We start from the raw sequence: 17,647 nt of genomic DNA on the forward strand, positions 1-17,647 counted from the left end.
CAAGCAAAAGAAAGCAGGTGTTGCAAGCAAAAGAAAGCAGGTGTTGCCATACTTATATCAGACAAAGCAGACTTCAAGGTAGAAAAGACAGTGAGAGAAAAGAGGGGCAGTATATAATGATAAAAGGGACATTCCACCAAGAGGGAATAACACTTATGAATATATATGCACCTAACACAGAAGCACCAAAGTATATAAAGCAACTACTAACAGATCTAAAGGGAGAAATTGAGAAGAATATGATAATAGTAGGGGACCCCAATACCCCACTTACATCAATGGATAGATCGTCTAGACAGAAAGTCAACAAGGAAACAGTGGCCTTAAATGAAACACTAGACCAAGTGGACTTAATAGATATATATATAAAACATTCCTTCCAAAAACAGCAGTATACACATTCTTCTCAAGTGCACATGAAACATTCTCAAAGATAGACCATATGTTTATGAAGACTGAAATCATATCAAGCATCTTTTATGACCACAATGCTATGAAGCTAGAGATCAACTACATGAGAAAAGCTGAGAAAGGCACAAATATCTGGCAATTCAACAATATGCTACTGAACAACCACTGGATCAATGAAGAAATCAAAGGAGAAATAAAAAAATACCTGGAGACAAATGAAATTGAAAACACAACATACTATTATGGGATGCAGCAAGAGCGGTGCTAAGAGGGAAATTTAGAGCAATACAGACCTACCTCAACAAACAGGAAAATCTCAAATAAATAATCTGAAACTACACCTAGTGAAATTAGAAAAAAGAAGAACAAACAAAGCCCAAAGTCAGCAGAGGGAGGGAAATAATAAAACTTAGAGCAGAAGTAAATGAAATAGAGACTAGAAAAAGAGCAGAAAGGGTCAATGAAACTAAGAGCTGGTTCTTTGAGAAGATAAGCAAAATTGACAGACCTGTAGCCAGACTCACTAAGAAGAGAGAAGGTGCAAATAAATAAAATTAAAAATGAAAGAGGAGAAATTACAATGGATACAACAGAAATACAAAGAATTATAAGAGAATACTATGAAAGACTATATGCCAACAAATTGAATAAACTAGAAGAAATGGATAAATTCTTAGACTCATACAACCTCCCAAAACTGAATCAAGAAGAAACAGAGAGGGGCTGGCCCCATGGCCAAGTGGTTAAGTACGCGTGCTCTGCTGCAGGCAGCCCAGTGTTTCGTTGGTTCGAATCCTGGGCGTGGACATGGCACTGCTCATCAAACCACGCTGAGGCAGTATCCCACGTGCCACAACTAGAAGGACCCACAATGAAGAATGTACAACTATGTACCGGGGGGCTTTGGGGAGAAAAAGGAAAAAATAAAATCTTCAAAAAAAAAAAAAAAAAAAAGAAAAAACAGAGAATCTGAATAGACCAGTCACAAGCAAAGAGAGAGAAACAGCAATCTGAAACCTCCCAAAAAATTAAAGTCCAGGACCAGATGGCTTCTCTGGAGAGTTCTACCAAACATTCAAAGAACAGTTAATACCTATCCTCAAACTATTCTGAAAATTTGAAGAAGACAGAACACTTCCTAACTTATTTATGAGGCCAACATTACCCTGACACCAAAACCAGACAAGGATAACGTAAAGAAGGAAAATTACAGGCCAATATCACTAACGAACATAGATGCAGAAATCCTCAAGAAAATATTGGCAAATAGAATATAGTAATAAATTAAAAAGGATTATACACCATGATCAAGTGGGATTTATACCAGGAACACAGGGATGGTTCAAGTTCCACAAATCAATCAGTGTGATACACTGCATTAACAAAATGAGAAATAAAAATCACAGGATCATCTCAGTAGATGCAGAGAAAGCATTTGACGAGATCCAACATCCATTTATGACAAAGCCTTCAATAAAATGGGCATAGAGGGAAAGTACCTCAACATAATAAAGGCCATATATCACAGACCCACGGTCAACATCATACTTAATGGTGAAAAACTGAAAGCCATCCCTTTGAGAACAGGAAGAAGACAAGTGTGCCCCCTCTGCACTCCTAGTCAATGTAGTACTGGAGGTTTTGGCCAGAGCACTTAGGCAAGAAAAAGAAATAAAAGGTATCCAAGTTGGAAAGGGAGAAGTAAAACTTGTGTTTGTGGATAACATGATTCTATGTTTTGAAAACCCTAAAGAATCTACCAGAAAACTATTAGAAATAATCAACAACTACAGCAAAGTTGCAGGGTACGAAATCAACCTACAAAAATCAGTTTCATTTCTATACACTAATAACAAACTAGCAGAAAGAGAAGTCAAGAATACAATCCAGTTTACAATCACAACAAAAAGAATAAAATACCTAGGAATAAATGTAACCAAGGAGGTGAAAGACGTATACACTGAAAACTGTAAGATATTATTGAAAGAAATTGAAGGAGACATAAGGAAATGGATATTCCATGCTCATGGATTGAAATAATAAACATACTTAAAATGTCCATATTACCTAAAGCAGTCTACAGATTCAATGCAGTCCCAATCAGAATCCCAAAGATATTTTTCACAGAAATAGAACAAAAAATCCTAAAATTTATATGGAACAATAAAAGACCCCAAATTGCCAAAGCAGTCCTGAGAGAAAAGAACAAAGCTGGAGGCATCACAATCCCTGACTTCAAAATATACTACAAAGCTATAGTGATAAAAACAGCATGGTACTGGCACAAGAATAGAGACACAGATCAATGGAACAGAATTGAAAGCCTAGAAATAAAACCACATCTGTGGACAGCTAATCTTTGACAAAAGAGCCAAGAACATACAATTAAGAAAGGAAAGTCTCTTCAATAAATGGTGTTGGGAAAACTGAACAGCCACATGCAAAAGAATGAAAGTAGAACATTATCTTACACCATACACAAAAACTAATGCAAAATGGATTAAATGTAATGTAAGCCTGAAACCATAAAACTCCTAGTGGATTAAATGTAATGTAAGCCTGAAACCATAAAACTCCTAGAAGAAAACATAGGCAGTACACTCTTTGACATCAGTCTTAGCAGCATGTTTTTGAATACCATGTCTACTCAGGCAAGGGAAACAAAAGAAAAAATAAACAAATGGGACTATATCAGACTGAAAAGCTTCTGCAAGGCAAAGGAAACCATAAATAGAACAAAAAGACAGCCCACCAACTGGGGGAAAGTACTTGCAAATCATATATCCGACAAGGGTTTAATTTCCAAAATACATAAAGAACTCATACAACTCAACAACAAAAAGAACAACCTGATCAAGAAATGGGCAGAGGACCTGAACAGACATTTTTCCAAAGAAGATATATGGACAACAGGCACATGAAAAGATATTCAACATCACTAATTATTAGGGAAATGCAAATCAAAACCACAATGAGAAATCACCTCACATCCGTCAGAGTGGCTGTAATTAACAAGACAAGAAATAACAAATGTTGAAGAGGATGTGGAGAAGATGGAACCCTCATGCACTGCTGGTGGGAATGCAAACTGGTGCAGCCACTATGGAAAACAGAATGGGTATTTCTCAAAAAATTAAAAATAGAAATACCATATGAGGGGCTGGCTCTGTGGCCGAGTGGTTAAGTTCACGCGCTCCGCTGTGGCGGCCCAGGGTTCGGATCCTGGGCGCGGACATGGCACCACTCATTAGGCCATGGTGAGGCGGCGTCCCACATCCCACAACTAGAAGAACCTACAACTAAGATATACAAGTATGTTGGGGGGGGGGGGTGGCGTTGGGAAATAAAGCAGGAAAAAAAAAAAAGATTGGCAACAGTTGTTAGCCCAGGTGCCAATCCTTTAAAAAAAAAAAGAAATACCATATGATACAGCTGTGTCACTACTGGGTGTTTATCCAAAGAACTTGAAATCAACAAGTCAAAGAGATTCATGCACCCCTATGTTCATTGCAGCATTATTCACAATAGCCAAGACATGGAAGCAACCCAAGTGCCCATCAACTGATGAATGATAAAGAAGATGTGGTATATATATATATACACATACATACAATGGAGTACTACTCAGCCATAAAAAAAGACAAAATCCTCCAATTTGCAATAACATGGATGGACCTTGAGGGTATTATATTAAGCAAAATAAGCCAGACAGAGAAAGACAAATACTCTATGATTTCACTCATGTGTGGAAGATAAACACAGGGATAAAGAGAACAGATTAGTGGTTACCAGAGGGCAAGGCAGGGATGGGGTAAAGGGGTAAAGGGGCACATATGTATGGTGACAGATAAAAACTAGACTATGTGTCATGAGCATGATGTCTATACATTTAATGTACACCTAAAATTACACAATGTTATAAATGAAAAGAATAAAAAATAAATTTGAAGTGAATTTTGTATCTAAATATAAAAAGTAAAACAATAAATATTGTAGAAGATAGCATAAGAGAATATCTTCAAGACCTTGAGTTAGGTAAACATTCTTAAACAGGACACCAAATGCATCAACCATAGAGGAAAAGATTGATAAGTTGAACAACAGTAAAATTAAGAATCTCTGTTTATGAAAAGACATTGTTAAACAGTAATGAAGCAAGTCACAGAAGGATAGAAGATATTTAGAATAAATATAACTGATTAAAGAAAACCGTGTCCAGAATAATGAATTCCTACAAATAAAGAAGAAAAAGACACACAAACCAATTTTTTAAATTGGCAAAAGACATGAACAGGGGTTTAATTAAAGAAGATATACAATTAGTCAATAAATATATGACTACTATCCAACTTTATTAGTCACTGGGGAAATACACTTACTATGGTAAGATATCACTTCACATTTACCAGAATGGCTAAAATTAAGACCTAGGATAACATGCAATGGCAAAAATGTGCAACAACTGCAACTTTCACATGTTGCTGATGAGGGCATAAACTGGTGCATTTACTTTGGAGAACTGGCTGTTATTATCTCTGCTACACTTGACCCAGCAGTTTCACTCTTCTTTATGTGTATATTCAACAGAACTGTGGACATATGTTAACCAAAATCTACATACGAGAATGTTCACAGCAGAACTATTCATAATAACCCTAAAGTGGAAACAACTCACATATCCGTCAAGGGTGAAATAGATAAATAATTGTCCTACATTCAAACAATAGAATACGGCAGTAAAAGTAAATGAAATACTGCTTCATATAACAACATGGATAAAGCTTAAAACCATAATGTTGAACCAAAGAACACACACACAAAGAATACCTATGCTATCTCATTGATACAAAGTTCAAAAACTGGGAAAAGTGGCCTTGAAGATAGAGGTCACAGTGGTAGTTACCTGCGGAGGAGGAGAGGGACCTGCTGGGGAACCTGGAATATTCCATCTGGGCAGCAGTACCCAAGTGTGTTCACTTTGTGATAATTTAACAAACCGTGATCTTATGATCGTGTACTATCTGGTATGTATGTTATATTTTGACTTTTTAAAATTAATTAAAAAACCTATAATCGTATTCTGGTGTTACCTCCCTGATATTGTGCCCAGATAACTGTGATTCAAATGTTGGATATTCCAAAACTATTGAGTTACACCTGTAGGCATTTTCTTAGTTTATTCTCCTATGTGGTATTTTACATGCCCTAGATTTAGATGTCACTTAATTAATTAATTAATTAACTTATTTATTTATTTATTGTTGAGGAGGATTGGCCCTGTGCTAACATCTGTGCCAGTCTTCCTCTGTTTTATATGTGAGATACCACCACAGCATGGCTTGATGAGTGGCGTGTAGGTCAGCACCTGGCGTCTGAACCCATGAACCCTGGGCCGTTGAAGCAAAATGTGTGAACTTAACCACTGTGCCACCAGGCCAGCCCCTAGATTTACTAATTTAAATCTCAAGAGAAATCTTATTTCCAAGCTCATGTGAACTGCCTTTAGCTCCCATGTAGACAACAATGATTTTGTAAGGGATTAAGATTAAGATGCTTGATAAACTGAGTTTATTGTGAATTTTCTTCTTGCAAACTATGCTCTATATAGACCGTTTATTATTAGGACTTTCTCCAGCTGGAAATAGTGTTTGAAATGTTTAAATTAAATGAAAGAATTATATTGGTGATATTTATTCTCATTTTTCAGTTAAATGTTCTGCAAAACTTTCATCCATTACCCAAGATAATTTTGGAATACAGGCAGGTAAGTTAATTTTATTTTTGTAAGAAAGTTGGTGCTGAAGGAGAATCTCATGGCACCATCTCTCTGTTCATAGAAGTCCATAATCACTGAAGTAGCCCTGACAGCATTCCAAAGGGAGTATAGTTTGTTCATCTTGGCCTTGTATTAGCACTGCTTGCTTGTACCCTGACATCATTTTACTCAAGTCTCCAATCAGCCCTGCCCAGCATTGTGAGCCAAAGGAGTCATAAATGGAAGCGGACTAATGAAAATTTGGAAGGAAATATTTGGTGTGTCATTATTGTGAGACTTCACTGTGAGTTAGACCTGCATCAGTACTGAGTTACAAGCCTCTCACAGGAACCTCCTCTGTTTCCCCGTTTCTAGGCCTGGCGAAATTACTCCGTAGCAGTGTTTTATCATCTCACGTTAACGTTTACTGATTTATTGACATGCCCACCTTCCTCTTCTAGCTCCTCATGTTTTCTATGTTCACATACCTGACCTTTGTTCTCTGTTGGTGGTGAACTACATTTATACCTCTTGCCACTGCTGACACCATTGGTCTATTACTTACTGACCCAATGGCTTGCTGTCTTTGTCAGGGCTTGGCAGCTGTTAGAGAGCGTAATGGTAGCAAATGACCCTTTCTCCTTGAAGTAATGAAAGGATTGAAAGAGAACTAAAAGGAACACCAGAGAAGACACTGGATCATGGGTAATTGGGAACTCTCCATTTATCTTTGCAACTTTTCTGTAAAAAAGAATTATTCCAGAATAAAAAATTTTCTTAAAGAGGAGTAGGGTCATATCTTTATCTATGGATCATTGTTACTTAATTCTAGGTACTGCATAAGGCCATTTCAGGACCTCCTGAAGTCATCTGAAGTGACATCAGTGGCACATGCCCAGCACTTTATGAAATAGTACTTTGGTGCTTTTTCCTTCTTAAAGAAAATGATTATTTTTGTCTTTGTAATCTAGGTTCACAAGATCAAGTCAACCTTTGTGGATGGATTACTAGCTTGCATGAAAAAGGTAATTGAACCCAAAAAAGATATTGTGATTAGGAATATGGTTTACACATGAGTTCAGGTACATGTAGAATTTCTTTAAATTTTAGTCAATGATGAAATAATCTGATATTCTTGAGGCTATGAACCATGATTTTGTTATTATTCGGGTCTCTTTATAGCATAAATTGACATTATACCTTAAAACTTCATATCTATGTGGAAGCTCTGTGGCTGACCATATGCTTTCACATCTATTATTGCATCTCTTTTCTGCAGTCATTTGAGACAGATGTTTTAGTTCACACATGAGGAGCCTGCAGTCAGAGATGTTATGTGACTTGTCTGAGGCCACACAGCAAGTGACAGCCCCTGTCTGGGATGCACAACCCCACCTTGAGTCCATGCTGAGCCCCACCATGGCCTATCAACCCCCTTCTCCCCATGCACAGGATTTTTAAGTGACATAAAGACCAACATGTCCTATTGCAGTTTCTGCATGGGTTGGGCGAGATTCTCCTTTACCCACCCTGATCACACATCAGGAGTTTCCTAACATGCAGGGACATTTGGGGACTGGGAGTTTAGCGCCAGTAGCTCATGGACATCTGGAGGAGAGCAGTGAGGGTTGTGTGTTGTAGGTAAAGACACTGAAGAGCCCAGCACATTCTTGACTTCATATAGCATTGTCAGAGCTTAAACTGATTCTTTTTAACTGATTAAGGGCTCCATTTCTTCTACGTGGAATCAGACTGGAACTGTGACCGGAAGACTATCAGCCAAGCGTCCCGTAAGTTAGCTCTCCTGTTAAAAGCCAATTTCCGTGCCTTGGAATTGAATTGCCTAGATGTGTGTTTCCCTGCGAACTGTCTGTTTCTAAGAGGGGACACCATAGTGATGGATTGTGTTTTTGTCTTTTTCTTCATTCAGCTAATGTTTTTTTAGCGCCTACTATGTTTGGGGAACACAGTAGGGAAACAAGACACGTGGTCCCTACCCTCATGAAGTGCTGAGTTAATGAGGGCTTTTTCCCGTCCAGAGAGTCATGCACTCCGCTGTTAAGGGCAAAAGGAACACCCCATTCCCACTCCCCTGTCTTTGTTTTCGGGTTTGTAATGGACAGGTAGCTTCTGATTTCCAGAAATATGTTGAAATATCTGATGCTCTGATGACCACCTCCATTTTTGGTTGTTGCTCAAGAAAAAAGCCGTAAACACCCTTGAGTTTGCGATGCAGCTTTAATGACACGTAAAGCAATTGACTTTTAAAATGGCTTTATATTTTTGAGTTAAAGGCGACTCATTACTAATTTCTCGTTACAGAACAGTTCCTCAAGTACAGACAAGAAATGTAAAAAAAACTAATAAAAGTCACCAGTTATTCCACCATGCAGAATTAACTGGTTAACATCTTGGTTAACATTAATTTGGTTAACATCAGACTTTTTGCTAAGCACGTGTATTTATAAAATACTGTTTTTCTACAAAAATAAAACCACATTGTTTTATGTTACACTTTTTAATTTAAGATGTCTTGATGTCATACATCAATACATATTGATCTGAATCTATTTTTAGATTCAAATATTTGAAGTATTTAAGTATTTACTATATAATACATATACATATGAATATATGTTCATGGTAAAGAAATTCAAGTAATGTGAAAGTTTATAGAACAAAAAAATATAAATCCTCTTTCCCTTCCCTTCATAATATGTCTGTCTATCCCGTGAGTCCCCTCTGTTAATGCTCTGGACTGCGTTCTGCCAGGCCTTCATCTGGGCCTGTGCTGATATGGTATACCTAGTGCACCTAGGAAGAAGGGGGGTGACTGTGTTAGGAGGAGAAAGAGGGGCTGAGACTGGGTGGGCTGGCACAGGGGTGTACAGGAGCTGTGGCCTTTTGGCACAGGATCCACCCGAGGACTCTAAGCTCTTGAGTCTCTGGCTCTCTCCAGCCTCACACCCACTCTGGGAAGGTCTTATTTTGGACATCCCACTTTAGAGAGCTCTTCTGTGGTCTTTATCCGGCTGAGTAATACTAGTACTTCTGTTAATAATATCTCCTCTGAAAGCAGGTGCTGCTGTTACACTGCCCTTCAGTTCTTTTCTCAACCTACTCTGCCCACTGCACCCTTTCTTTTAGGTGATGCTGCTTTTCATGGAGGAGTTATTTAGGAATTATACTGCAAAAACTCACTTTTTATGGGGGTCCTTGCTTTTCTCTGTATGAACTTATAAGTTCCCATTTTCTATTAAATTTCTAGATTAATCTCTTGCTGTGCTTTATTCTCTTCCAGAAATTTCTAATGTCTCTGGTTTGCAGGTAGCACTCCTCCCAGGTTTTCAATGATGTTCTAGGTTTATTTATTTTTCTGTCAATTCAGTTGAACTTTTGGAAAGAGGAGATGTGAACATAAGGTGTACATTCAGCCACCACCTTTAACTGGAGTCTACATCATTATTTTAATAGCTGCATTATAGTCCACTTAATGACTGTTCCTATTGATGGTCATTTAGAGTGTTTTCAGATTTAATTGTTTTATACAGAGATACCATAAACACATGTATATTTTTGGTATGTTTTTCTGATGATTTTCATAGCATAAATTCCTAGAGGTGGAATTTTTGAGTCAAAGTACGTGTGTATTTTTAATGCTTTACATTGCTAAATTGTCCTCCAGAAAAAAATTATTTTATATTCCCATCAAACAATATGTAAAATGCTTGATCCACTACATCCTTACTAATACAAGGAGTTCTCATTTTGGTTACTATTTCCTGACTTGTTTTTTAAATTTCCATTCCTCTAAAAATTAAGTGAGGTTGACTTCATAAAACGATTATTCTTCTGTGAATTGTCTGTTCATGTCATTTGCCCATTTCTCTGAGGGATGTATATTTTTTTCCTATAGGTATGGGAAAGCCCTTTACAATAAAGATTAACTGTTTGTAAAATGTTGAATTATTTTTCTCATCTTTTAATATTTTAAGATATATTTACAGATTAATATTTTAAATATAGATTTTGTTTGCTATACTTAAAATGGCTTTTTTATTGTACGTATAATATATGATAATTCTAAAGAATTCACTCAATAGATAAAAATATAAATAACAAAGTAAAAGTCACCTGAAACTCCAGAGCTCTGTGATAATCATCATTAACATTTTGGTGACCATCACCTGGTTTATCTTTTTATGCACGCACACACTCTTACATTAATAGGATTAGATCATATGTGTTGTTTTTATTGTAGACACTCCGTCGCCACACTCATATCTCAGCCCCCCACCCTCAATCTGCAGGAGCCCATGTAAGCAGCCAAGTGTGTATACATTCATGTGTTCCTCCAGGCTTATAATAAGATCTTATACAGACCCATACGTATCTACACAGACATGTAATGACTTTGTCATTGTTTATTTTTCAGAATTAGAGTTTTATTTTTCTGCTTCTTGCTTTTCTCTCTCAGCAACAGCTCGTGGAATCCATGCAGGTTATTTGACAGAGTCCCATTTCAATTTCATTAATCTGTGTTCTTCTCTTTCTATGGATGTTCCTCTGCTGGTGCATGTACTTCATGTCCAATTCTTTCCCTCTAAGAGCAAAGCTGCAATAAGCATCATGCACGTATGTCCTGGTGTATTGGTACTTGTATTTTTGCAGGATAGATTGTCAGATGTAGAATTACTGGGTCAATGGATATTACATTTTTACTTTTAATAGCTGTTATTAGATTGCCTTCCAAAATGCTTTCAGCTTTTGACATTGCCGTGAGCAATGTCTGTACTGAAGTGTCATTTCAGAAAGGCTTTCCTCAGCTCCAAGATTATTTAAATACTTACCTTTGTTTTCTTGTGGAACTTTCCTGCTTTCATTTATTTCACATGTAAAACTTGAATTCAGCTGTGCAATTTAACCAGATACTATGTAGGTTACATAAAATGGCTAGTGCTTGAATTACATTTTTTTTTTTGGTTTAAAGCATACAGTATACACTTGATTAATATTTTTAAAAATCAGATTGTAACTGTTTTACAACATTTCTAGAAAGCTAGTTTCTCACACACACACACCCTTCCAAGAGAAAGTTATTGCTATCACTTGATTACTGAAGCTCATCACCACCAACCTTTGTGTTCTGTTTCATGGTTATTTCTGATAGTAGGAAAATGTAGAATGTTTTTGTCTTTTGATTCACCTGCTTCTTTCCCATACTTTGACATTTTAATGAAACATTAATTGGTTATGGTTTTATTTAAGAACTGTGAGAGAATAGTTTATTCAATTGTTTCAACTCCTGTCTCAGTAATATATATATATATAAAATAAGTATATTAGGGCATTTTTATAATAGCTGTTTTAAAGTCTTTATCAGATAATTCCAACATCTACGTCATCTTGTCCTTGGTGTCTTTTGATTTTTTTCCCCCAAGTGATTTGAGATTGTCCTGCTTCTTCATGTGTCCAGTAATTTTGTGTTGTATCCTGGACATTTTGAATATTGTGTTTCGAGAGTCTGTGTCTTGTTTAGAAATCCCATTAAAATATTGATTTTTTTTTTTTTTAGTAGGCAGTCATCCTGGTTAGGTTCAGGCTGCAAATTGTGACCTGCCTTCCATGAGCTGTGGTTCCAATGTATGTTCAGTTTTCAAAGTCTTTGCTGTGCTATTCACATGTTCCAAATGATGGCTACCCACTGGTCAATCTGAAATCGAGTTGTGGTCTCTCTGTTAGTTCAGTTCTCAAAGTCTTTGATGTACCATTTAGGATGATATCTAAACATTTGCAACTTGAAGCTGAGCTCGGTGGTCTATAAACAACTCTACAGTATTGTTTTCCCAAGCTCCTCACTCTTTGTGGTCTCCCTAGGTAATTTCTTGTTCTTTGGCACTCTGTTTTTTTTTTTTTGTCTTCTAGCCAGAAATCCCAGGCCTTAGTAATCCTGTTCTGCCACACACTTCATGCCATTGCCCCATGTCTGGAGGACCAAGAGGAAGAAATGATAAACTTACTGCCTGTTGGGTAGTACTTCAAATTCTGGTCTGCTTCTCCAGTCTACCTGCTGCTATTTATCAAAAGCTTCAAATTGCTGCCCTATACATTCTGTCCAGTTTTTACAGCTGCATTCAGTGGAGTGTGCTTACGATATCTTACCAAGAATGGGAACTTCAACTTCATTTTTTAACAGCTTTATTGAGGTATAATTGACACACAATAAACTTCATATATCAGAAGCAATTTGATAGATTTTGACATGTGTATATGATCATGAAACCATCACCATAATCAAGGTAGTGAACATATCCATCACCCCCAAAAGCATTCTTTTACCCCTTTGTAATCTCTCCCTTCCCCACCCCAACCTTCCCCCGTGTCCTCAGGCAACCACTGACTTGCTTTTTGTCACTATAAATTAGTTTACATTTTCTGGAAATTTATATAAATGGAATCACAAAATAAGGGCTCTTTTTCATCTGATTCTTTCACTCAGAATTATTATTTTGAGATTCATCCACGTTCTTCTGTTTCAACAGATCATTCATTTTTATTCCTGAGTAGTATTCCACTGAATCTGTGTACACAATTTGTTTATAAATTCATTTGTTGATCAATATTTGGGTTGTTTCCAGTTCTGAGATATTATCAAGTTTGGGTTATTACTGTGCACATTCATGCACAGTCCTCATGGGGACGTATACTTTCTCTTCTCTTGCGTAAATGCTGAGGAGTGGAAAGGCTTGGTCATTTGGTAGGTATATGTTTCACTTTTTAAGAAACTGGCAAACTGTTTTCCAAAGTGATCATACCGTTTGCCATTCCCACCAGCAGTGTATGAGAGTTCCACTTCCTTCGCCTCCCCACCAGTACTTGTTATGGTCAGTCTTTTTAATTTAGCCATTCTAATAGGTGTGTAGTGCTATCTCATTGTGGTTTTAATTGCATTGCCCTAATAACTAATGATGTTGAGCATCTTTCCATGTGCTTATTTGCCATCCACTTTTATTGTTCAGTGAAGCATCTAGTCAAATCTTCTGCACATTTCTTAGGGACTGTTCATTTTCTTTCTTTTTTTTTTTTTTGAGGAAGATTAGTCCTGAGCTAACTACTGCCAATCCTCCTCTTTTTGCTGAGGAAGACTGGCCCTGAGCTAACATCCATGCCCATCTTCCTCTACTTTATATGTGGGACGCCTACCACAGCATGGCTTTTGCGAAGCAGTGCCATGTCCGTACCCGGGATCTGAACTGGTGAACCCTGGGCTACCAAGAAGCGGAACATGTGAACTTAACCGCTGTGCCACCGGGCCAGTCCTGGATTGTTCATTTTCTTATCACTGAGTTTTAAGAGTTCTTTATATATTCTAGATACAAGTCCTTTCTCAGATATATACTTTGCAAAAATTTTCTGCCAGTCTGTGGTTTATCTTTTCATTCTTTTGACACCATCATTTGAAAAGCAGAAGTTTTCAATTTTAATGAATTCTGATTTATCAATGTATTCTTATATGGATCATGCTTTTGGCATTGCATCTCAGAAATCTTTGCCTAAACCAAGATCAGAAAGATTTTGTCCTGTTGTCTTATAGAAGTTTTATAGTTTCTTGTTTTACATTTAGGTCTATGATCTGTTTTGAATTGATTTTTGTATATAGTGTGAAGGAAGTGTGTAAATTCATCCTTTTGTAAATGAATAGTCACTTGTCCCAGCACCATTTGTTGAAAAGACCATCCTTTCCCCCATATTTAATTGCCTCGGTACCTTTATCAAAAATTAATTCACCATAAATGTAAGGGTTTACTTCGAACTCTCAATTCTGTCCAACTTATCTATGTATCTACCATACCAGTAATATAATGTTTTGATTATTGTCTATTTCTATTAAGTTTTTAAGTTGACATGTGTAGCTCCTCCAACAGTGTTCCTTTAAGATTTTTTTTTTCCTGAGGAAGATTAGCCCTGAGCTAACATCTGTTGCTAATCTTCCTCTTTTTGTATGTGAGTCACCACCACAGCATGGCCAATGAGACACAAATGGTGTAGGTCTGTGCCTGGGAACTGAACTGAATCTGGGCGACTGAAGCAGAGCACGCCAAACTTAACTACTTGGCCACTAGGGCTGGCCCAGCCTTTTTAAATTTTAAGTGAAGGGATGTGCTTGCCATTCTGTAATGTATTTAGAGAAGTGTTTAAAAACATTTCTTAATGATGGTTGTATGAGTGTCCTATACAAGCAACTTTGAGAAGAGTGTTTTTTCAGGGAATGGATGTGGTAGCTTGTCTATACTGCATTTAGAGAAGTGTTTCAAAACACATATATTAATGATGTTTATAAAAACGAGTTGTATGGACATGTATACGTATGTGCATGATACTTTGAAAAGAGTGTAGTATCAGGCAATGGATATGATAGCTCTTCTGTAATGCATTTAGAGAAGCGTTTATAAATGCTTGAAATAATGATGTTTATAACAGTGGTACCCTCTTGCTACAAAGAGAACAGTGCTTTTTAAGTGAAGGGATGTGTTTGCCCTTCTGTAAAGCATGTAGAGAAGTGTTTAAAAAGCACGTGTTAACAATAGTTATATTAGCATTCTGTACAAGTTATTTAGCAACTTTCAACTATACAGTACAGTATTATTAACTATAGTCACAATGCTGTACATTACATCCCCAGGACTTATTTATTCTATTGTGAGCAATAGTCTGTATCTCCTCCAACATAGTTCTTTTTGGGTTTTTTGATGAGGAAGATTGGCCCTGAGCTGACATCTGTTGCCAACCTTCCTCTTTTTGCTTGAGGAAGATTGTCACTGAACTAACATCTATACCAATCTTCCTCCACTCTGTATGTGGGATGCTGCCCAAGCATGGCTTGATGAGCAGTGTGTAGGTCCACCCCCAGGATCTGAACCCACAAACCCCGGGCCACCAAAGTGGAGCGCATGAAGCCAACCACTATGCCACCAGGCCGGCCCCCAACATGGCTCTTTTAAAAAAATAATTTGGTTATTCTGGGTCCTTCGTTTTCCATGTGAATTTTATAATCAGCTTGTCAATTTCCACAAAAAAAAGTCTACTGAGTTTTCCATTGGGATTACATTGACTCTAGAATTCAGTTTAGGGAGATTGACAATATTTGGTCTTCAGTCCCTTGAAAAGGGTAGATCTCTTCATTTATTTGGGTCTTCTTTAATTTCTCTCAGCAAGGTTTTGTAGTTTTCAGAGTACAGGTCTTTTTGAATATTTTGTCAGATTTCCAAGTATTTTGTGTTTTTGATATTATCATAAATTATATTGTTTCAGTTCCTAGTTGTTCATTGCTAGCACATAGACATAAAAATGATTTTTATATTTTGATTTTGCATCTTGTAACATTAGTTCTAGTAACTTTTTTTGCAGATTCCATCTGATTTTCTATATAGATGATCTTGTTATATGTGAATAAGAAAGCTTTATTTCTTCCCTTCCAATATGTGTTCCTTTTATTTCTTCTTCTTGCCTGATTGCACTGACCAGAGCCTCCTGTACCATGTTGAATAGAAGTGGTGAGAGCAGACATCTTGTCTTGTTCCAGATCTTAGGGGAAAGCATTCAGTTTCATCAGTAAGAATGCTGTTAGCTATAAATTTTGCAGAAGTACCCTAACCAGCTTGAGAATGTTCCCTTCAAATAACAGTTTGCTGAGAGTTTTTATCTGGATATTGAGTTTTGTCAAGTTATTTTTTGCATCTATTGAGATGATCATACGGTTTTTCTCTTTTAATTTGTTAATATGATCAATTACATTGATAGATTTTCAAATGTTATACCAACCTTGCATTCCTGGAATGAAGCACATTTGCTCTTGATATATTATCCATTTTATATATTGTTGATTAAATTTGCTAAAATTTTGTTTAGAATCTTTGCATCTATTTTGCTGATGGATGTTGGTTAGTAGTTTTATTTTATTGTAATGTCTTTGTCTGGTCTTGTTATCAAGATAATGCTAACCTCAAATAATGAATTGGGAATTATTCCCTTCTCTTCAAATTTGTGGAAGAATTTACGTAGAATTATTTTTATTTCCTCCTTGACGGTTTGATAGAATTCACTAGTGAAGCCATCTGGGCCTGGATGTTTCTTTGTGGGAAGGAATTTATTTACAAATTCAATTTCATAGATATAGTGCTATTCAGGTACTCTGTGTCTTCTTGAGTGAGCCTTGACCATTTGTTCTTTCAAGGAATTTGTTCATTTCACAGATATTGTTGGATTTATTAGCATAAAGTTGTTCATAAAATTACCTTATTCTTTTAATATCTGTGGACTCTGTAGTGATGTTGCCTCTATCATTCCTGACATTGGTAATTTGTGTCTTCTCACTTTTTGCCCCGTGATCAGGTTTTGGTTTCATTGATTTTCTCTATTGTCTTTGTTTTCAGTTTCATTGATTTATGCTTTAATGTTTATCATTTCCTTTCTTCTGCTTTCTTTGGGTTTTAGTTGCTCTTCTTTTTCTTGGTTCTTAAGGTAGAAGCTGAGCTTATTGATTTGAAACCTTTCTTCTTTCCTAATCTAGGCATTTCTATAAATTTCTCCCCGAGTTCTGCTTTCTGGCATCCAATAAATTCTCATATGTTGTGTTTTCATTTTCACTCAGTTCAGAAAACTTTCTAGTAACCCCTTCTTTGTCTTCTTTGACCCATGGATTATTTAGAAGTTTGTTATTTGGTTTCCAAATATTTCAAGATTTTCCAAATCTCTTTCTGTTACTGATTTCTAATTTAAGTCAGAGGATATACTTGGCATGACTTGAATCCTTTTAAATTTATTCAGACTTGTTTTATGGCCCAGAAAATGGTCTATCTTGGTAACTGTTCCATGTACACTGGAAAAAAATGTGCACTCTGTTATTGTAGTGTAGAATGTTCTATAATTACCAATTAGATCAAGTTGGTTGATAGGGTTATCCAAGTCTATTATATCCTTGCTGATATTCTGTCTGATTGTTCAATCAGTTATTGAGAGAAGGGTATTGAAGTCTCCAACCACAATTGTGGAATTTTGTTTTTCTCCTTGCAGTTCTATCTCTTCTATCTTCTTGTAGTTTTTGCTTCTTGTACTTGAAGCTCTTTCTTTAGGGGCAGAAATGTTAAGGATTGTTATGTCCTCCTAAGGAATTTACTCTTTTATGTCTATGAAATGACCTTATTATTCCTGGTAATGTTATTTTCTCTGAAATCTATTTTGTCTAATATTAAAATATTAATTTAAAATAATTAATAGAATAATTTTAGAAATAATAAAATTAATGAAAATATAATTTAATATTAATGTTAAAATAGCCACTGCAGTTTTCTTTTGACTGGTGTTACCATGGTATTGTCTGTACTTTTACTTTTAAACTATTTGTCTCTCTATATAAAGTACATTTACTGTAGGAAGTATATAATTGGTCTTGGTTTTTTATCCATTCTGAAAATATTTGCC

General features: G+C 36.3%; 1 protein-coding gene across 8 annotated transcripts in view; it reads left to right on the forward strand.

Moving 5' to 3' along the window:
• POLN (DNA polymerase nu) overlaps positions 1-17,647 on the forward strand; it is a 171,590-nt gene that overhangs the window by 61,276 nt on the left and 92,667 nt on the right. For all 8 annotated transcript variants that reach the window (XR_006888000.1, XR_006888001.1, XM_046657041.1 and 5 more), the window contains exons 14-16: positions 6,119-6,175; positions 7,138-7,191; positions 7,891-7,956. Coding sequence is in view for 6 of the 8 variants with exons in the window: in XM_046657041.1 (XP_046512997.1) it covers positions 6,119-6,175; positions 7,138-7,191; positions 7,891-7,956 (177 nt within the window). In the remaining 2 variants the exon portion in view is untranslated. The remainder of the gene's footprint in view (positions 1-6,118; positions 6,176-7,137; positions 7,192-7,890; positions 7,957-17,647) is intronic.

The sequence above is a fragment of the Equus quagga genome, chromosome 3 (genome assembly GCF_021613505.1).
Source record: "Equus quagga isolate Etosha38 chromosome 3, UCLA_HA_Equagga_1.0, whole genome shotgun sequence".
Classification (NCBI taxonomy): Eukaryota; Metazoa; Chordata; class Mammalia; order Perissodactyla; family Equidae; genus Equus; species Equus quagga.